Source organism: Lissotriton vulgaris, chromosome 12, assembly GCF_964263255.1.
Source record: "Lissotriton vulgaris chromosome 12, aLisVul1.2, whole genome shotgun sequence".
Taxonomy (NCBI): Eukaryota; Metazoa; Chordata; class Amphibia; order Caudata; family Salamandridae; genus Lissotriton; species Lissotriton vulgaris.
The window spans coordinates 110,114,942-110,136,601 of NC_141700.1; the positions used below are offsets into that span (position 1 = coordinate 110,114,942).

At 42.8% G+C, this 21,660-nt stretch overlaps 1 protein-coding gene across 1 annotated transcript in view; it reads left to right on the top strand.

The window, feature by feature from the left end:
* The window catches only part of NOP9 (NOP9 nucleolar protein), a 45,568-nt gene extending 27,235 nt beyond the window's left edge, over positions 1–18,333 (top strand). The window contains exons 3-11 of the mRNA XM_086947425.1: positions 4,352–4,801; positions 6,889–6,996; positions 9,007–9,148; positions 10,329–10,521; positions 11,218–11,358; positions 12,076–12,195; positions 14,151–14,381; positions 14,491–14,596; positions 17,656–18,333. Of these exons, the coding sequence (XP_086803551.1) occupies positions 4,352–4,801; positions 6,889–6,996; positions 9,007–9,148; positions 10,329–10,521; positions 11,218–11,358; positions 12,076–12,195; positions 14,151–14,381; positions 14,491–14,596; positions 17,656–17,813 (1,649 nt within the window). The 3' untranslated portion in view covers positions 17,814–18,333. The remainder of the gene's footprint in view (positions 1–4,351; positions 4,802–6,888; positions 6,997–9,006; positions 9,149–10,328; positions 10,522–11,217; positions 11,359–12,075; positions 12,196–14,150; positions 14,382–14,490; positions 14,597–17,655) is intronic.
* Positions 18,334–21,660: the final 3,327 nt, after the last annotated feature.

Sequence of the window (21,660 nt, forward strand, 5' to 3'; positions counted from 1 at the left end):
CTTCAACGTATCATTGGAACATAGCTCAGGTTGAAATTAGCCAGCAAAAGTCTCAAATTCTAAGCTTATTCCTCCCTGACGATGAAATGAAAAAGATCAGCCTTATATACCTGTTTAGATGGGTGGCATTTTCCTTAGGATTTCTGGGCCTACGTCTCACCGACAACCTGAAGGGTGATGTTGAGCAATTGGTCCGATATGGCTAGTCATGGGGAAAAATGATTTAGCTCTCTGGTCCCCACTTTCTTTCACGGCTGCGCAGGCTCCATGTTGTCTAGGTGAATATATTTCCAAACCTATGATACTTGTTGCAGAAACTTCCCATAGCTATCCCTGAAAAGGAAATAGATTTACTTCAGGAGGAGTTGATGTTTTTGTCTGGGCAAAGGCAGACCACAAGTAAGTGCAAAAACCTAAAAGCACCACGGGAAAAGGGTAGCCAACATGACCGTATATCCTAGCTTTTTATAGAGCATCTCACCTTGGTACTCATAGTAGAATAGTTTACTCATGGGACAGTTAAAAATTAATTCTAATGGTCCGAGCAGAGGCTGGAAGAGCTTTATGGGCTCTCCACTGGCTCCACAGAGCTTTGAGGCCCAGAAAGACACCTCTATCTTTCTCAGTGAAGACTACAATGGAAGTATGGGATTGGGCAACCCAAGGTGGTAGACTAATGACTTTTCAATCACCCAAGACCCAATTAAATGACAATCTGGCATTTACTCCATCGCTGCAGGGAGACACTCTAAAAAAGAATTTGAGAAGGTAGATTGTAGAGAAATATCCGAGATGTTGATGAGTGATGAGATAAAATCATTTGAAGAATGAAAGGAGTTGAGAGAGGGATAAACTGCCACGCCTTTAGGTTCGCCACTGGATATTTATCCCTTAAAAACTAGAGTAATCGGAGACCTTTCTCAGACTGCGAATTTTGTAAGGACCCACCTGTGCAGTAAGGTTCTGATAACAGACATTTATAAGATTCTCACAATAACATGAGGAAGGAATATCTTGCGCTATCAAATCAGATGGGCGCATATTCTAAATCGAGAGATCAGCATTTGGAGTGATCTCACCACAATGCACAAAGGTGATCCGGGTGTACACTAATGTATCACTGGTACATGACTCCCAAAAAAACTCGTTGCATATACCCGGTCACACCTCATGCTCAAATCCCTTGCACAGCCTACCCAAGACATAATGCGCCACCTCCGCATAATAGAATGGGGATGAATTATATTCTCTGGGTCAAACAGTAGGTTTTTATTACATGTTGCCTGTGTTTTAGTCATGGAATGGTGCTTCACCTCTGGCTTTCGTGAGTCCCTTGCTCACTTTGCCACTGGATTCAATCAAGCCGGGCTGAAGACGGCTGGAATGCCAGAAACCGGTCCTCGGAAGCTTGTTTCCGGTCCAGGAAAGGTATGGCTTGGCAGTTCGGGCTGGACTGTTCCCATGAGGCACAGGGTCAGACTGATTTGCATATAGCCATTTCTGAACTGGGGTGGCAGAGTGGGCTAAAGAACGGTGATGGATTAAACCCAGATCTTTTGACTGGGTGTGAGTGTTTGATTAGTTCAGATGCTCCGTCCATTACCACCCCCTTTTGTACCGCTTTTGGCCGCCATAAGTGTGGCAGGGTATGCTCAGACGTGAGTCCCTTGCTCACTTTGCCACTGGATTCAAGCAAGCCGGGCTGAAGACGGCTGTAATGCCAGAAACCGGTCCTCAGAAGCTTGTTTCCGGTCCAGGGAAGGCATGGCTTGGCATTTCGGGTTGGACTATTCCCATGAGGCACAGGGTCAGACTGATTTGCATGTAGCCATGTCTGAACTGGGGTGGCAGAATGGGCTAAAGAACGGTGATGGATTAAACCCAGATCTTTTGACTGGGTGTGAGTGTTTGATTGGTTCAGATGCTCCGTTCATTACCACCCCCTTTTGTATCACCTCTGGCTTTGGCACCTCTTGGGGAGGGGGAACATCCTTTACAACTGAACTTTTACAACGCAGTACCGTTACCACACAGGTTTTACAACGAAAGTCGTAACAACGACTTGCGCCGGGGGGGGCGCTGTAGGATAGGGAATAGTTTAATTTACTATCCAAAACCTTCCCTACTATCCACGGAGGCTGGAGTTGGAAGAGTAAATTAAACTATTCCACTATCCAGCGCCCCCCAGCGCAAGTCGTTGTAACGACTTGCGTTGTAAAACCTGCGTGGTAACGGTACGCGTGGTAATACCACACATTGTAGCATCATACATCCCTTGGGGAGTGTCCGAATCGGATGGTGGGGAAGAGGACGCAGAAGACCAGTTTGCCAGGTGGGGCGTTGAACCCGTCAAGATCACCTAAGGATCTTGGGACGGCATGCTCCCATTTTCATGGTCCCGAAGCGACAATCTGTGATGGGGCATCTGCTGAGAAAGACACCCCCTGATGATGCTCTCAATCATTGGTCGTGATATTGTTAGATAAGGAGTCCTCAGGGGACCCAACCAACTCACGCCGTTCATAACAGACCAATGGCTGGCTAAAAGACCACCTTAGGGCCATATTAACAGAATCCGGTACGTGAGTATCCAGCACTTCCACCAACCTCTCTTCCATTTTATTCTCATGGGGCTCCGCAGCATATTCCATGTATCCTTCCCCCCTCGTCAGTGTAGTACACCATTCTGCTGCCAAGTAATTAATTAGACTGGTTTTAGACTGTTGAGATGTTAGAAATATGGTGCTATGGTATGCTTCTAACCGAAGAGCTGCTGCTGAGAATACATTGGTTTGTGGCTTGCCAGAGATTTCTGTTGTTGCGATAACATGTGGGGTGAGTTTGAGCAGAGAGATCTTAGTGGTTTGCGTGGAAAGCAGTAAAGTACAATGGGCAGTGCTCTGACAGGTGCCTAGAACTGCATTTTAGTTGTTAAAATGTTATTTTATTCTCTGCGTTCTGCTTTAAATGATAAACTTTTACCTTTTAAGATGTTGGACGGATGTGTGCGCCTCGAGGCTTATCTTTTGCCCAGCGCTTTAACTCTCTTGCACTTTAACGTGTATATGCTAATCACGAAGGCAAATGATTACCTAAATTCATAACATTTTGTTTTGGAAGGTCAAAGTTCTCCTGCTGTGCCTGGTTTCTCAGACGTAATGCAATCTAGAAGTACCCACCTTTGCTTGTTAACTAGGCTTGATCGCATACTGTTATTTTTAATTGTGTGGGATTCTATCAATTAACTGTCTCCTTGCGAAATGAAAAACAAGCATTGGTATAGCCAATAGGTCTTGCTTTTGGGATCTTCTAAGTATTTAGTTATGCAGCACAATATTCTTGGTGCAACAACAACTGTTGCATGGCTAAACACTTAAAAGGTCCCAAAGGCGAGACCTATTGGCTATACCAATGCTTGTTGCTATTTATAAAAACAGGTTTGATAAAACAATAATTATGACAACTATCGTGTTTGTGAACTGGTTTCATGTGAGTGCAGGGCTCCTTATGTTCCACCTGCAGATGAGCGATTGCTTGATAAAAGTGTCTGAATCTTAGCACTCCCACCTTCCCAAGCATAATTTGGAGGGGGTTCGGGAGGAGTAGTGCTACCTGCCATTTCTACAGTTCCTCTAAAAGATCAAAGTTTCTTTTTGGGGTTTAGCACCCCACTTATTTGGGGGTAGCATGAGATTCCTCAGTATTCACTTTACAGTGCCTGTGTCTCAATGTGTGTCTTCCTAACCTGGAATGCTGGGCTCCCTGTCTGAAGGATACATCTCTTATACTAGTGTGAATGTGTCTCTCTTTCCTATTTACTTCGAGTATTGGGTAGTTAGTTTACTGAAGGACCCTGGCTGACTGTAATGGTTTCTTTGCACCCCATTCTGCACCACCTGCACCCCATGAATAACGGAACAATTGGGCAACTGGGTGATCTTGGATTAGCTCGTGGTTCCCAAAGGTCACTTGAGCAGTAGCCCTGCCATTTACAGACAGTCTCACTTGCACCAGCCCTAGCTTTTTCACTGCCCTGCCTGGAAGTCTTACTTTTTAAATTATGATCCAGTCTTTTTTGTGATCTCTACACAATAACGATTAGATGCAGGAGTTCAAAACTTAAATGAAGAAATTGGAGTTAAGGTGGATAAACAGCCAGTATTGATTGGTGTGTTTTTAGTGGGTCCTTTGGTGAGATGTAGGCGTTGGGTCTTAAGACACACAATAGGACTACCATGACGCTTTGCAGTTAATATTGTAAACTGCTTACCAGTAAAGCCGTATTTTTGTATTTATGATGTGAATTCTCACAGTTCTAATGCATTTGTTTTATCTTTCCCTCTGTCTCCAGTGCTGTTTGTGAATAATGTGTTTGAAGAGGTGAAAGAGAACGAGCTCCCTCTAGCCACGGATATCACCGGCAGCCTGGTGCTGCAGAAGCTTCTGGTCTTGGCCCAAAGGCGCCAGCTGCTGCGCTTCCTGTCCGCCCTCAGCAGGGACTTCTATTCGGTCTGCTGCCACCGCAGCGGGGCCCACATCATGCAGACCACCCTGCTGCAGTTCCCACGGCTGCAAGAGCAGAGCCAGCCACCTGAGGACGAAGAGGAGGAAGAAGAGGAGACTTCTGAAACCCTGGAGACCCTGATACTGAAGCTATCTGCTGATGTGAAGGGAAAGTTTCTGGATTACAACCAGAACACACACGGCAGCTTTGTGGTGCGGACTCTGTTTCAAGTCCTGGGGGGTACAATTCTAAACCAGGAAGGTGCGAAGAAAGGACACCCTGGGCATACAGCCTCAAGTAAGCAGATGACACAGTAGCCCCAAAACTATTGACATGCACTTAGTGTAGTTTTTAATGTTTTTGATCTTCTATATAGAGCGAACAGGGTCCAAAGGCCTCAGGGCACTTTTATTATATAAATGCAAAGAAAATATAAAGAATACATTTAGTTGCATTGCTTAAAGGGAACTATAGTAAACATTTCAAATAGAAGCAGGGCTGCAGGAGCTAAATCAGAAGAATGTTTATCCATATGATATAATATTTAAAAGAGACTTTGGATAATTCAGTACCCAAAAATCAAGAGGTTAGGTCAGTTTTTCACTGTAATGGAGACCAAAAGTAAGAGGCCTATTTATTTAGTGTTGCAAGTGGAGGAAAAGCGAGGTTAGGAAGTGTCACTTAAAAAAAAAAAAAAGAAAACCCTCCCTTGCCACATTGATAGTCTATTCCTAATCGACGTGCACAAGTTGGCCCTTGCAACAGAAGTCCTTATGCCTGGAACAGGGATATACAAGACTTTACATTTTATTCTCACTCCAAGCAACCTGATGTTTTATGTGCAATTCAATTTATATGTTCTTGGGTCAAACCTAAGCTTCCTACGTTCTTCAGTATCTCGCACACCCTTACTCATTTCCAAATTTCTCTATTGGACGTTGTTTCGCCCTATGTGCCTTGCTGGCTTCTCTGCAAAAATGGGCCAGGTCCCTAAAGAGCAACCTGGTCTCAAACATGCACAGCTTGAGGGATAAATGCAATAAATCATGTGTTTTCCAATTTACGTATTTCATTTAATGTACATTATACATTCTTAATATCAATCCACATTTCATACATCAACATTAAATCATCAAATGATCTTTCCACATATCTTTATATAGAGAAACACAGAGAACAAAATCCAAACATGACGAAGCCCAATGCATTTCGGGATAGCCTGTTCCTTCGTCAGGGACAAAAATTGAAAAAAATGAAGAACCGTAAACCACTGCCTTGTACAAGGATAATACCTTTGTGGATCACCCCAAATCGAGACTCCACACCCCAATGATTCTTTTAATCAACGGCACCTTCTAGCTCCAAGCGTCACTCTGCCACCGCTCGGCGTTGAAAACCTCCAAACTCTACACGCAACTCTGTTTCCGGATGGTTGTTGTGTTCCTCCAACCTCCTGCGCCAAAGCATACAAAGATTTCTAGTCACGATACCGACGATTTTGATCCACAAAGGTATTATCCACCCTTGTACAAGGCAGTGGTTTGCAGTTCATTTTTTTCAAAATTTTGCCCCAGGTTGTCCCAAAAAGCATTGGGCTTCGTCATATTTGGATTTTGTTCTTTGTGTTTCCTTCTATAAAACAAATGCATAAACATCATTTGATAATTTAATGTTGATGTATGAAATGCGGATTGATATTAAGAATGTATAATGTACATTAAATGAAATACGTACATTGGAAAACACATGATGTATTGTAATAATTGAATGTAAAAGCGGATTAGTTATTTGTATTTATCCCTCAAGCTGTGCATGTTTGAGACCAGGATGCTCTTTGGGGACCTGGCCCAGTTTTGCTTTGATACACATGTAAGGCAGACATTGGTCACACGTGCACGCAATATAGTTTAAGAGAAAAACTGGTTGGTTTAAATTTACGTTTGAAAACAGGTGTGCACAATCTACACTTTCACTTGCTGGCTTATCTGCACACAGTCTCGAACCCACAGTTTCTCTAGTTGTGTCTATTGCACACTAACCTGCTCACTTTTTTTTATATGTTCCAAATATCCTGTTTCACTGCGTCCCACACACTTTATCAGTCACGCTCATTGCATCTGCCTGCTTCAATCCTTTTCACCAAGTCCTTCATGCGCTTTCACATGCTTTGTCGTGAATGTCTCTGTTGCACGTAATTGTCCTCACTCTAAATCTTTTTTGTATTTCTTCAGTCACATGTTCTTCTATACTTTTTCATGGTTATACTTGTGTATTTTCTTTCTGCATTGATTGCCCTTTCTCACTCTCTCAAAGTCTTTTGCAAGCCAAATTTCCTGGACTGTTTCTGTTGCCGCCCTCTTACACATTATTCTTCCTTCCCCTAGAGCAGAAGCTCAACACAGGTGGCACACAAGCCGCTGACTTCGAAGTTCCTGAGAGCTTCCTTGAAGAACTGCAGGATTTGAGCAGTTGCTTCAAAGAAAACATTGCAGGTGAGATGCAAAGCCTCCCCTCTGGAGGATTCCAGATCTTTAGCACTTGATATGTCAGGTGAGGACCTTTTGGTTTAAAGATTTCAGATCTGTAGTATATTTCATTAGATGGAAAAAGCCTGGCCACTGAAAAATCCCAGATATTTGGCACATTTCAGGCAAGGAGTAGGGATTTTACTGTTAATCCATGTGTGTAGGACACTGCATGTGACCCCATAGCTGTAACACTCCATAGCATATTGTGTGTGTGTGTCGGGGTTGGAGAGGTAGGGCAGGATTAGGGACATGGCACTAAGATGAAAACATTCAAACGTACTTACACGTTTGGTGTACAAGTCCATGCCTTCTGTAGCATTCGAGATCTTCAGGGCATCACAAGGCAGAATTTTAGCATTTTCCTAGATTATTGTGTATTCCTTGCACATTTGCAGAGAAGTGTTGTCAAATAATGGTGCAATGCAGAACCAGAAGAAGATCCCTCCTTCCACCTCCAATGTAACACATTCCTCTACTTACAACTCAATTTTTGACAACAGCGGGCCAGAAATAGAAACTGCCTTGTCACCCTCCTCTTTTATTTCAGGCCTTCCTGTAGTAAATGAACTAGATCTTCACCAAATTCCCCCCACCTGCTTTCTTGACTGGGTCAGCATTCAGAAACCACTTCTCCCTTAAATGTAAAGCACATGAAGAGCATACCTCCAAGGCTAGCATCCATGCATAATTCCTTTAACCTGCTTATCCAGCCAACAGAAGAAAGAAAGAGCCCTGGCCTCCCAACAGTGTGTATGTACACCCCTTCCAACCATTGAGGCTACACTAAGAGCGTATGCTCGCAGCATTCACTCCTATACCTTTCGATCCAGTAGAAAAATTGCCTGTCACAGCCAGCTCTTTAACAGACTTGAAGTTACAGAGATCATCAGTGAACTTGCACGGCACAGGTTGTCCATCTTTGGATGGCAGGCATATGTACAATGTTCACAGCGGATAACCAGTCTGTGCCAATAGAGATTTTGCAAACACATTGTCTCAGTTAAGGAAGGATGTTTATGGCAGCAAAGGTTGTGAAGAGGTTGGTTTGAAATAATTACTGAATCGTATGAATGAAGGAGAACGTCTGAGGTCCACAGGAGATTTTTCCATAATCTCAGTCCATATGAAGTTTGTCATGTGCATTTTTTGTCAGTCTCGGCCTGTTTCTTCTACGCTTTCCTTTGAGCAGGCGTTCAGTGTTACAAAATATATATGAATATCCATATACATTCGTTTGCATGCAGTTGTTTTCCACATGCACCTTCTACCATGGTGCCTAACTCACCCATTTTGAATGTTGGCTCCATTTGTCTGAACTGCGCATGAACATTTCAATTGGCCAGTCTAGAAAAATAAAAAGTGTGCTCTTTCCCTGATGATGAAACTTGATTTTGAATTCCATTCCGCTCCCAAAATCTTTGTTTGGCTAAAGGGCCCTTTTTTGTTGGTTGATTGAGATCGGGATGACTGCTTTGCATTAACAAACTAGCTCCATCTTCATATCTGCTGAATTTTTCTGTTCTTGTCTATGCGCTGGCTATTGTTAGGTGTTAATCACAGAAGCGAAGTACAGTGTTCATCTTCTTTTCCCCAACTTTAGATTTATATACTTGTGAATCTATTCTGCATGCTTCTGTTTCATCAGAAACCTGCCAGTAGACTAAGCTGAAAACAGTATCCATTCCTATCACCTGTGCTATTTGGTTAGCATTTATCGATAGGCATTTTTCTATATAGTGCCTGACCAATGTACCATCTTTGCAATGCTCTAAAAACCTTTTGACATGTTGCTGATCACTAGGTTTTGACCCTCCGATTTTGCAATATGCTCTAAAGTTACTGACGCCCATGGTTCCTGCTCCCAAAAATGTATTTCTACTCCACTTTATCTTTTTGCCTTAACCACCTTTTGTGTTGTCCTTTGTAACCACCAGCTTGTGATCTCCTAATGGATTTAAAACATTTTTTTTGCAGTCTTCATAACAGGAAAAATTGCTAGCCTGGGGCTTCAAGTGGCCCTGCAGGTTCTTCACCGGAAGTTGCCTGTGGTTTGCTGCACGCTGTGTGATGATGTGATCAGCTACCTGGCCTCGCGGAACCCCTCCGCAGAATGCAGGTATTTCTTTATTTAAATCGGATTGTTATGTAGAGCAGGCGAGTTCCACAGTGCATGAGGGCACTATTTAGAGGATGACCGTGTGCCAACAAATCTGTTTCTGTGCGAAACAATGCAGACTTATACTAACACTTTTCCCAGATCCTGCATGAATGTTGGCAGCGTGTGGTAATACATTAGGGCAGCAAGGAATGTGGAGCATGTTTCACGATTGACCTGTATGCGCCAGGACAATGAGGAGCAGATCAAGGTTAAAAATAGTATGTTTGGGAGAAAAAGGACTGTAATTTGAGAGCTTGTTCTGAAGGATTTTACGTTTGAATGGGCTGGATTTAAAATATTTATTGTTGCACCTTGTTACCCAGTGCGCTTTACAAGACTACATTACATTACATTACATATTTATTTGGTGGTGCCAACAGTTGTACATTTCTTCTTTCGGTGGCTGGCAATAGTCCTAGCATCTGGTCTCAGTAACCTGGGCATGAGCATCAATGGAATAGGAAAGGGTATACTGACTAATCTGCCTTGGTCCTCACAATCATCCTGGCTTGAACCACCATACCCTGCTGAGGCTCGATGTACTTAGAAGGGATAAAAGTTGGGCGTATGCTCACACCCGTTAGAAGATGTCTGGCCTCCATTGTTATAAGTGCAAGGATATTTAAAGTTGAACCATTTTCCAAATTTCCCTGACTCATCACCCAAAGCATGACCTGTAAGTTAGACTCTCTAGGTAGACTCTGACAGGGGACAAACTCAGAACAAAAATCTAGCTTGGTTCACTCACAAAATCGTATAAACCCTCTAATTTCTGTAAACAAGAACCAGTTTATTTGATTGATAAAACGAGTTATTGTACAATCGAACATACCAAATTTTATACAACTGAAGAAAGCTTCTCAAAACCTGCAAGGGTGGTTTAGCCTTTACTGTGATGCTTTAATTGGCAACTCGACACATGTGTACATGCTGTACTTGTATATGCTTGGAGTGCTACAGCTGAATTCAAGCCTTCGCAACTGAGTGATCAGAATGGAGTTTGTGTGTATTAAAATCCGTTTTTAGTAATTGGCGGTCCTCGCCTTTGTGAGGGTGATGCAAAGTTGTTGGTTGATCCATGCGTGAATAAGTACCTAAAAAAACACAACAAATGACTCGCTTTCACACTACCCTCCAGCCCACTGTCCATATACCTGAAGGACCAGACCACCAGCCGCCTTCTGGAGAAGATTATTGAGATCTCAGGAAAGAAGCAGCTAAAGAAACTGTTCAAGTCTCAGTTCCAGGGACAGCTGCTAGCTCTGTCTGCCCACTCTATCGCCAACTACACCATCCAGAGGCTCATCGCATCCGTGCCTACCAAGAAACTGGTGAGCGCCATGTACAGGGTCCACCGGGGAGGTTCTGTATTGAGATCAACTACTCATAGCCTGATACAGCTGTAGTGTAAATGCCCATTTCGTATATAACTTAATATGTTTGTTTGTAATACTAAATCATGATGAGTTACAGATTTGCTATGGTTCCCACTTAAGGTAAGCGTGAATGTGGATATTTAGTTGATTCCTTCATCTTTTGGTCATACCTCTAGAACACATCTCCCTCCCAAGGTCACATTGACCTTCCATGTTCCAAGTCGCCACCTAAGGTCAGCCTCCCAACGAAGGATGGTAGTCCCCCGCTTCCGGCGAACCAGATTGGGCGGGCAATCTTTTTCGGTCAAAGCCGCCACCCTCTGGAATTCCCTCCCACTCACTCTCAGGGACACCAGAGACCTTGGTTGCTTTAAAAAGCTCCTTAAGACCCATCTTTTTAACATAGCCTACTAAAGCTGCTTTGTTCTGCTGTTCAGTTCTCGACTTCTCTGTGGTTATGCTTCGCGCCAGGATACTCTTGAGTAGTTGTGCGCGCAATAAATATCCATATAACATAACATATGCATTGATAGTTGCATCTCCATCTTAAGGCCACAGCTGCTTTCCGGCATATGAGTCGCTTTTGACACTGACCTAGATTTTTAGTATCCCAATCTGATAGTTTCCCTCATCTTAATGTGTTTCCTCCAGTTTGCCAAGGTATTTGACGAACTATCTCCTGGAGTCGAGGATGTTATGGCCAAAGGGCACATGGGAGTTGTCACTGCACTTGTATCAGCCTGTAGGAAACATGAGTGCCGCCAGGCAGAGATGGTGGCCCGTCTCATGGAGGTATGTGGAAATAATATGCCCCTGTTTAGTGTCTTTGCAGTGTCGTAGAATCGTCTTTGTACTGGGAATATCCTACCTTCTGGGCCTTTTCCCTCCCACTCGTTGCTCCTTCTGTGACTATAAGGGCAGTCATGTAATACTAGATTCCACTGTTTCTCGGCTTTGCAAGTGAAGTGTGCATGGATTCCCAGCAGGATGTGTCTTTTTGCATTTGTATGGGATTGAAGCTTGCCCCACTGCGACATGTACTGTATCTACTCTGGGTGTGAAAAGCTGGCCTTAGTGCCTGTGGTGCAAGTCTTCTGTGGGGATTAGAGAAACGTGTATTGCTGTACCTGGTCTTGTGTGATTAAACCAGCTCTACTGCCTGTGGCCATGCTTTTGGTGTGTGACTGACTTTACTGCTACTACTTAAATTGTACCATTTGTGTTTGAAAAACGCCTCACTGCTTCTAACTGTACCTCTTTGGTGCAGGGGTAACATTTTGAGTTGCTACTTCTGCTTGCAATGTGTTTTGTTTCTCAGTGCAAGTCAGTACTTGAAGAGCTGCGTCTTTATTTTTTACTTGTGGTCACAGTGGCTGGTTTGTGTGTACATCTGTGCTTTATGGCTTCTCAGAATTGCTTTTGCAATACTTGGGTCATCGCTGAATATTTGGTCCTTCCAGTGTGTCCCATACATTGACACTGTTCCTCTTCATTTTAATCACCTGTCAGGCTTTTCACTGCTTGGAGCCAGCCTCCCGCCAGGTCGCCTGTGCGCCACTCTTACTCTCACTGCTGGCTTATGAAGTATATTACGGCCTCAAGGACGAGGACACCAGGTCGGAGCATCAGGTGAGAACTGTCTCCTTTCCTTCCCACCCCTTTTAGGAATCCTTTTTAATTTCCTTGTTTATCTCATATTTATGGTGATGATTACAGTGTTAGCATGCTCAGAAATGCCTCTGGTTTCCATTCACACAAGAACAAAGGCCCCCCAGTTGAGCTTCAAATGTTGCTCCTGATTGGATTAATTTTGTTTGTTGCCCAACGTAATCCTGCAAGTCAACTTGGAAATTGAATAGTGGTTTCAAAATAAAAAAACACAAAAATGCTAATCCTGAGATAAATGGTGAAGATGAGCTACATGCCAAGTTGCAACCTTTGTATGCGATATATTTGTAAGCAGCTAATTTAACGCTAAAATGGATTTGGCTATCAAGATCCAACACTACTGCGAAATCTTTTTCCTTCAACAAGCTATAAAATGTATTGCCAACAGGAGCCGTGCAGCTGAGTTGCTCGATGACTGGAAGTTGAAGAGGGCATGCTGCACAGATTCCACTTTATGCTCAAGACTTTATACAAAAATAACTCCAATCAGCTTATTTACACAGTCATCAGAAATAATTGCTAAGTGGGTTAATTTTAATCTGTACTTCCAAACAATCCATTCACGTGAATCAGTGATAAGATCATGATAAATGAGAATAATCAATTGGAATGGAGAGATCTGTCGGGATCTTCAAAGTCAACCAGACCTAGTCAGGTGGTTATATAATGCTTTTAATTCAATTAAATCGCCTGTGTCACATAAAGATCTAAAATATCCATTTACCAAATTTTAGGTTGTTATATTGATTTCACGTAGCAATCTCTAGAGGTCCAAACATCAGCTACATTAATTTTGGGAAACACAAATCGAGCATGAACACATCACATGCTTCTGTTTTATGTAAAGCTTTTAACTTCACCATAGCAGTACAAGATCTACAACTACGTTGACGAAATCACAAGTTAGAACATCCACTATTAGAATAAAGGAAAATTAGACGTGGCCTGTATTCATCCTATATGTCAACATTAATTTAGTTGCAACCATTTATACATTTTTCTACAGTGCTTCAGTCTCATGGTTATACTATCTCCATAGGATAAGAATCACCTCTGCACCCTTTTTGAATAATCATCTATATGTAATAGAGAAATGTATATAGAAATATTAATTGCTAAGATCCTGGTCGTCCGGATATGATTAATTGCAAAAGTCAAGAATGACTCTAGAGCTGGGTTAATATTGGGTTAATATTGCTCATGGATGGAGGATTATAGAAGTATTTGTGAACACTGATTTGGACATTGAACTTGCTGCAGAAATTCTAAGAGGTATTGTGTCCCTTTGGGTATCTGAAATAAACACAAAAGTCATTGGTGTATAATGTGCTTCAATTATTTTTACTGGCCATTGAATTTGTATAATGTACATAATTGATTCATGCTGCTTGCAATTCTCTCAGTAGCTCATTTAAGCTGGTGAGAGCAATCAATTAATGGGATATATGAGTGAAGATATTCATAGTTAAGTCACGTAGACCTTATTCGTGCAGGTTGGCTGACTTAGCTAATGAGAAAACGTAGTCAGTTGATCCATTACCACAAGTTAAGCTGGTCCTATAGTCACTTAGTGAAAGAGATAATATAAATGTGTCCAATACCTCATTAAAACATAATCACCCCTTCCCTTTTAATGTAGCTTCATGAAACTGCAACACTCTGTTTACGGTAGTCCTCTTAAGCTAGTAGTTTATTTCTGTTAAGCCTCGTGGATATCCTAATATGATGACTTAGTTCATGGCTTAGGAAGTGAAACCCGTCATATAGCTACATTAATGAGATTTCATTTACACTGTGTAGATGGCTTGTGAATGAAAGCTCATTTAAGATGGTCACAGAGCTCTTGGATAAATAAGGTGGATTTTTTGAGGTGGTCGGAGAATTTGAATAACCAAGATCCTTTGCTTGTTTTCTAGGCAGACGATGAAAGATGCCTTGGTGAAGTGAACTTTCACGGCTCCCTTCTGCTGCAGCAGCTCCTGCACTTCAAAGACCCCTCTCCTATCTTTCTCAGCCTCGCTGCTCTGACTGAGAAGGATTTAGTCACACTGGCCTGTAGCCAAGCAGGCAGCCATGTCTTTGATGCCTTGCTTAGTACGGAACCCATCCCGGACAAGAAAAAGAAGAAAGTTCACAGGAAGTTGACGGTCAGTCTCGCCCATGAAGACAACTTTCATTATTAATAGGTCCTTGATCACTTAGACATGGATTATGGTTGTATATTATTCTTGATTTGATAAATACTTCTTTCTACAGGGACATTATGTGGAATTGGCATGCAACAAATATGGCAGTCGTGTTCTGGACAGAATCTGGAATGCTGCTACTCTGGGGGTGAAACAGGAAATGGCCCAGGAACTCGGTATGTGAAATGGATCTGCTTTCCTTAGCCAGCATTCTCTGCTCATGTCTCCTTCTTTGTAAATCTTGTATTCTTCCTCCTTTGCTACTCGCTCACAGTGGTGTTACTTTTGGATCTCAAACTTGTGATTCAGAATCAGATTAAGAGCCCACCTGTGTCAGCAAGGTTGCAAAATATAATTCAACCCCATAGCTGTACAAAAATTGATTCTTCCAGTGCACTCTACAAGAATGTACAACATTTCCAGACCGGCAGCACTCCACTTACTTACTCAACAAATGAAGGAATGGAAGAATGATCGTGGGCAATCCTCACGGGGTCTCGGAAAACACTTGCTGACCCTCATTCAAATGTCATTGTAAATTAAAGATGTAATATCCTGCAACGCTCAACACGTTAAATATGCACAATAACCAAATGTAATGTTATATACCTCTCCATCATCAGATTTAATGAATTCTGAAAAGATCTGTGTAAATGTGGGATCCTGGAACACTAACAAGGAAAAATGTCTGTGGTTTTTTTTTCTCTGATTCGGTGACACATTTCCTGAGCCAGCGAGAGTAGAACATTAACCCCTTGCGTGCTCGTGACGGAACCGTTCCGTCACGAGCCTCGGGTGGGCTGTGCTGGTGACGGAACGGTTCCGTCATGGCCCGCTCGCCGCGCCTGCGCGGCGCGAATTCCACGCCTGCGCTGAAGGTTCTATTAGGCGGGCGGGGCGTGACGGAACCGCTCCGTCACAAGCACAGCCCACCCGAGGCTCGTGACGGAGCGGTTCCGTCACGAGCACGGGAGCGTCGCGCGGCCCTCCCTCCCCCTTAGCAATGCGGCGTAATAGCCGCCGCAGCTAAGGGGTTAAGAAAGAAGGCAAATAGGCAGCACAGCTTCAGAAGAAACTGTTTTGAACTGTGCCTCCCAGCAATTAATCTAATCTTCTAATTTAAGTTGGCCTTTAATGGCTTTAATTGGTTATGCAACATAGACATTTCTTTCCATTGAATTTTTGTCAACTTTTTTTATCACTGATGTAACCATACCGTGCAATTTCTCTACCTCTGCCTTCTGGACAGTCCCTCTCAACAGAAATGCCCAGAATGCTAGAACATATCCTAAAGAACATTAAATGATATTAAAGAGATCATAAATGGTAAGCCTCAGAGACCAGGGAAACATTCCAGAGTCAAAAGAAACTTTAGCCTGTGGTTCTCTGTGTGCCAAAAGCTTCCACCTCAGTGCTGTCAGGAGCTGTTTCTGATCTCTGCTTGGAATCCTAATTCTCAGAAAAGGTGAAACAAATGAAAATTTGTCTTTGCCATCATTCCTCTTCTATGTTGCTAAGTTTAGCGTCAAACCTATGATGTAGAAGAACCTGAAACCATAACCAGAATAGCTTTAAGCATTGTATATCAAAGAAAAGGCAATCCTTTTCATCTAGAAATTGACATTGAGGTATAGGAAGACAAGTATGTGTGTAATGTTGAAACCACCAAGGGATATGCTTGGCTTCAATGTCGGGGTGACTGTCCCACTCTCTGCTGTATTCTGTAGAAAAGAGACATCTGTGGCTGACTTCTCTCGGGAAAAATGGTCTTCAACACATACCCCCCCCCCAGTGTATTAAAAAAACTGAAGCGGGGATACCTGTTAGAAGAGACCTCTCTTTGACTCTTTTAAGGGAAATGCCACAAGGAAGTTAAAAACAATACTTTGCAACATGACCTATATCAGAGCCTCCAAGAAGAGACAAGAATCATGAGAGAAGAGATATTGAACCATAATAGTCATGGGACCAGTATTCTACCACCTCTTCTGCAAACTTATCTTAATTAGCAGATATTTTGGTATTTCTGAAGGTTTTAGTAATGAAGCCTTTCAAGATGAACATCCATTTTAAGATACCACAAACACGATGATAGGACAATCTTTTTTTGGGGGTGCAGGGGAATCTTTTTATTAAGCTTGCAACAAGTAAACAAACATCAACAGCCTCTGTTGTCATCAACATTGCCAGAATAGAAGTGTCCCACATCAATAGTAATCAGTCCATTGTTCCCTCTTGAGCCAACCCCATACACGTCCACTCTTCAAGCTTACACTCGTACTCCGTTCTGCGTGTGGTCAAGAATTTATGTTCGTACCCATGTATCGTTGCCAGAAGCTCCACACCCCTTCCCATTTTTTCAGACGTCTCCTACTTTCGTACACCTGTTTCTCTGCACCAATTCATGTCCTCTGCCCCGGTTTGAATATCTGGTGCCTCACGTGCCCCCCCAAACTCTGGGCTATGTTTCTCTTAGCCACCTCAAGTCCCACTATTATTAGTAGATCACAGGACATTCTTGAACAACTCAAGTTTTGCCAACGTGGCTGGTGATGTGAAACAGTTAATACTATTTGCAAATGGTTTGCATGCTTGCTCAAGAAGACTAAATATAACGGAAGTAGTCCATGAAAAATACTTGTCTGAAATAGTCATTAGTGCACAGAAGATGTTGCAGACTTTTGTGCTTTTGATTATTACCATAGTGAGAAGGAAGCAGCCGTATGTAAATCTGCCATCGTTGTCTTCCCCTAGAAACAGTCCACCTCAATTCAAAAAGACCTATCTGGTTGGAAACACGAGCCAGCTTAGGCTTTTCTCAGCCTTATTAGACTGGTCAGAGAGGTATAGCTTGAACCCCTTGGCACAGTGAGCATTTTGAAAATTCATGGAAAGGGTGGTTCTGGAGAAAGCTGAAAACAGAACCTGATATAATCAGATGTCATTAATATGTTGGGTAGATTAACCTATTATATGGTTCAATGATTAAATGATGAAATTGAAAGTACTTAAATAGTTACTTTAAAATGTAATTTTACTTTCTGAGGTTATCTCTCACCCTTTCAGCCATGATTAATTACATTTTGATTATTAGCCCCGAGGCAATACATTTAATTTGTAAAAGGGCACTTTCTTATTTGTCTCGCTGACTTTTATTAATCTTTCCAAATTTGTGTTAACTATTTTAGTTTGAGTTCCCTTGTGTTCTAAAGTAAAATGTGATGTCTTGTTTCAGCTGCTAAAGAGCGAGAGCTGTTAAGAGACCCCTTCGGCTATCACATCGTCAGAAACTTTGCACTCACCCACTTTCTGAAACGCAGGAGAGACTGGGATGAGCACCAAGTGGCTGAGAACAAGCGGCGGAAAATGTTTGCTGACATCTTAGAAGACTAAATGGATTATCTCCAGGTGGCTGTGGCAGGTCCAGCCCAGGCCAGTAACTGTTCAAGCCCTTGCCTGGGTGGATCAGGTGTAGGTGCCTTCGGAGACACTTCCAATTTCGTCAGAGTACCTCACACCGCTGTGGAGCTCGTACTATGGTCCTGAACTCAAGTGGTGAGATCAGTATCCCACTGGATCGTGAGATAACGTGAAGTTCCTGTTCCCTGGTGAATGCTATGTCTACTTAAAAGCGGTAAAATCACTTTGGTTCTTGGGACCCTTGAGTGCCAGTAGGTTGTATATAGACTCACTGGGAGATGAGTAAGATGAACGCTGGTTTCTCGAAGAGACCCGGAAGTGGTCTGCACCCAGGTTTGGAACAAGAGTTCTGTGGTTTTTCTGAAGTGGAGGTGGAGTCTATGCCCAGAGCACCTCATCACTTAGACTGTAAAACACTTTTATAAATGTATTGTCTTGTGCATGCTTGGTTGCTGCACATTGCATTGTTTTATAAAAGATTTCTTAACCATCACTTCTTTGATTAATGTGTTTATTGATTGGGGCAGGCTGAAGACCTCCACTCATCCCACAGTCCCAGATTTTAAGAGTTTATACCGCATTATAGAGCCTATCAATAATTTTTACAGTTTACATAGTCCTCCCCTCAAACTGAATTATGTTGTTCATTAGTGCGTTTATAATAGGTATTGATACTTAATTCAACTGCTCCTATTTTAGCTCTGTTCACTAATGGAACTTTGACTCATTGACCTGTGCACCCTTAACCTACTGAGATGACCTACAGGTTTGGCCCATCTTATCTTTTCTACGTCAACGTGTGATTCTGCCCTCTAATACCTCGTGTCCGACTGGGATGCACTATCCTGCACAAGAGGCTTAACATGCTGCAATGACAATGGTGTATACCATCTCTTGGAAAAGGTATGAGCCATCGAGCTTTGGCTAGACTTGCACATTTGTGGAATGCAGGGGAGCACATCTCCAAAATGAGAACAGAAGCTTTTAAAATTTAGCAGAGGGATTTTTATGTAGATGGTGCACAGGAAAATACACTTTCTGCATGATCATGTACCTACCACACATCTGGCATTTTGCTCTTCTGGATTTCTCTTCTGAATCATTGTGCATTCAGATGTTTTGGGTGTGTAAAGTTCATCATGGAATGGGTAGCTGCAAAGGATTCTGAACCTGCAATGTAAGTTGAAGAACATGTAGGTTCAGTGATGCAAATGCTCTGGATGGATTAAGTTGTGGATTGTAGAACCAAAAAGGTATAATCCTGGTTTCTCCACTGACCCAACCCTAGCCACTTTGCTAGATCCCCCGTATGACCTAATTTCCTGATGTAGAAACGTGAGCATTTGGAAAGCCTTTGAGGCTCCATTAAACAAAACCTGTTGAAAAATATGTTTTAAAAAGTGAGCAGTACATTAAATCACACTTTAAAAGCAGACGCGAGAAACTTAGAATTATTCAAGTAAGTTCCAATTTTTTTAAAGTTTGAGTAACTCAAGTGCTTGTAAATGAGACAAGGTATGGTGAATTGCAAATAGCAGTTGAATTTATAAATCTATAGTGATATTATGAAGTGTTAGGACAATCCGCAAAGTTGACTGGGGCTGCTTCTTTTCTACTGATATGAGACATCCGAGACGGGCTCTCATGTCTAAGAGGGCACATAAAGTACATTAATCTTTTGGAGGCTGACTACTGCCTCCACTACCCAGGCTCCAGGTAGACTGATAATGGTAGCAAGATAAATCTAGTCTGAGGTTTAAGGTCTCTTTACCTACACATCTGTGGGAGGGACCACCTACAGGCTCCTCATGCGTTTAGTCTGAGTAACCTTTTGTAATTGAGTAATTGTATGCTTTCATGATTTGGGACATGCATGGAATGCCTGTGTATTTGAGAGTCTGTGTGGTTGCAATTATGCCTGGCTTAGGTGACTGTTAAGACTCTGTGTGTGCAAGCATCTCAAGATGGGGTCCCTTTCTATGAGGCTGTTGTCGGTCTTGGCTCCAGAGTGACCACTTAAAAGTTTCTGGCTCCCTCAGAACATTTGTGCCTGACCCAACACCCCCTTTCACATAGCCACATGTCTCCTGTCAGAGTGAAATCTGCCCCACCCTAATTCCTACTAGAGACCTGTATTTTCCTTGGAAAGACCTACTGTCTGGAGAAATCACACAGACTCCCTGAGCCAACTGAAAACTCGTCTCCAGTGGGCAGCAGAGGTACATGTCTGGCGCATAAGGTGTGATCAGGCCTTGATCATGACCTCCAGGATTGGCGGAGCCTCTGAACATTTGAAAGTGGGAGGCCACTTGGTTTGCCAGGCAGTACCGCCAGAGATGATGCTGGTGTTGTCTACTTATTTCAGACTAACCGCTCGATAGCCAATGAGATTCTGTACAACAGTACAGAGGAAAAGCGAAAATTCAAAGTGGGAGTGTGTCTGCCTTGACACTTGCCCTCCAGCCTAGCTTAATTTTGAGAAACATCTACAGAGCCACATGTAGAGTTTGGTTTGTGAAAGAAGGAAGACCTACTTGCCTGCTGAACATCTGGAGTGCCTTTACTAATATGAGTGACCTACTTCACAGCCTACCAAAGTCCAGCTATTGGAAGGACCTTCTTGGAACAGCCTTGAAAGACTTAGCCTTCATAAGAGACGGAAAATTTCCCAATGACAGCTGTAACAGTGAACCCAAACCCTGGTTCTAGGGAAGACTCTACTGCCTTTTACAGACGAAAAAAATGAGTCAACCCCCACCCTGCCCCCTTGGAGGAGTGGAGGCGCGAGTTGGACTCTTAGTCTGGAACAGCCCATTTTCATGGCCAGGGGCTGCCCCCAGAACCATGGGAGAATCTGGAGCGACTGGACAAGATCTAAAGAGATAATCTAGATCCATGTGCACAGAGATCGTGGTCCCTGGACATGGACATACAAATGTTTGAGCCCCACGCGGCTGGGGACAGGAAACACTTAATTGGAAGAGATCCGAGATAGGGCGTTTTAATGGGGTTGTTTAGACACCAGGAAGGTGGTCCATTAGTTTGAACCACACCCATGATGTGGATTGACTGCAGGTTTATACTGTATTACATGCAAATCAAAAAAGTTAGTACAAAAAATAAAAACAACCAAGAAAGAGAATTTGCTTCTTCTGCGACCCTTCCCCTTCACCTTGGGTGCCTGTACTTTCCAGAAGTCTGATAATGCATTGAGGATTTTCAACTTCAATCTCTGTGTTGAGTTCCATTTCGCCAGCACCTTCGTCATTTTGTTTTTAGCCTTCATAGTTGATGGGGGTGAGGTTCTCTGCCAATGGTCAGAAGTCCAAGCTACTGAACTTACTGGTGAATACAGTAGTGGCCCCCGGTTCCACCACTGGAAAATCTCTACTGCGTCCAAACTTCATATCTAGGCCCCAAATCTTAACACTCAAAGAGACATTAGAGTGAGCTGGCATCCTATCCACCGACTGTCCTCACAAAGTTACCTAGTGGCTTTCTGATTTGAATACTAGTGCCTGTAAATGTCAGACCCTCTTATGGATAGCAGGTCATCATCCCGGCCTAGGCTGATCCATGAGGCATTTTTGAGTATCTTTAAAGGTTGTTGTTAGAGCTGTTTATGGCTGCCTTGCCACATTCGTCAGTGCTAACACTACAAGACTGTTAGCTTTGACCTTTGAAGTATTTTTGAAGCCCCTTTGAAGAATCCACTGTATTTCTGGCCCTCAGATTAACGTATGGTTTCCTGGGCATGACCCAGAGATACTCTCTAGGATAACCTTGGCCCTAGCTTAGAAGCTACAAACGCTTTTGGGGT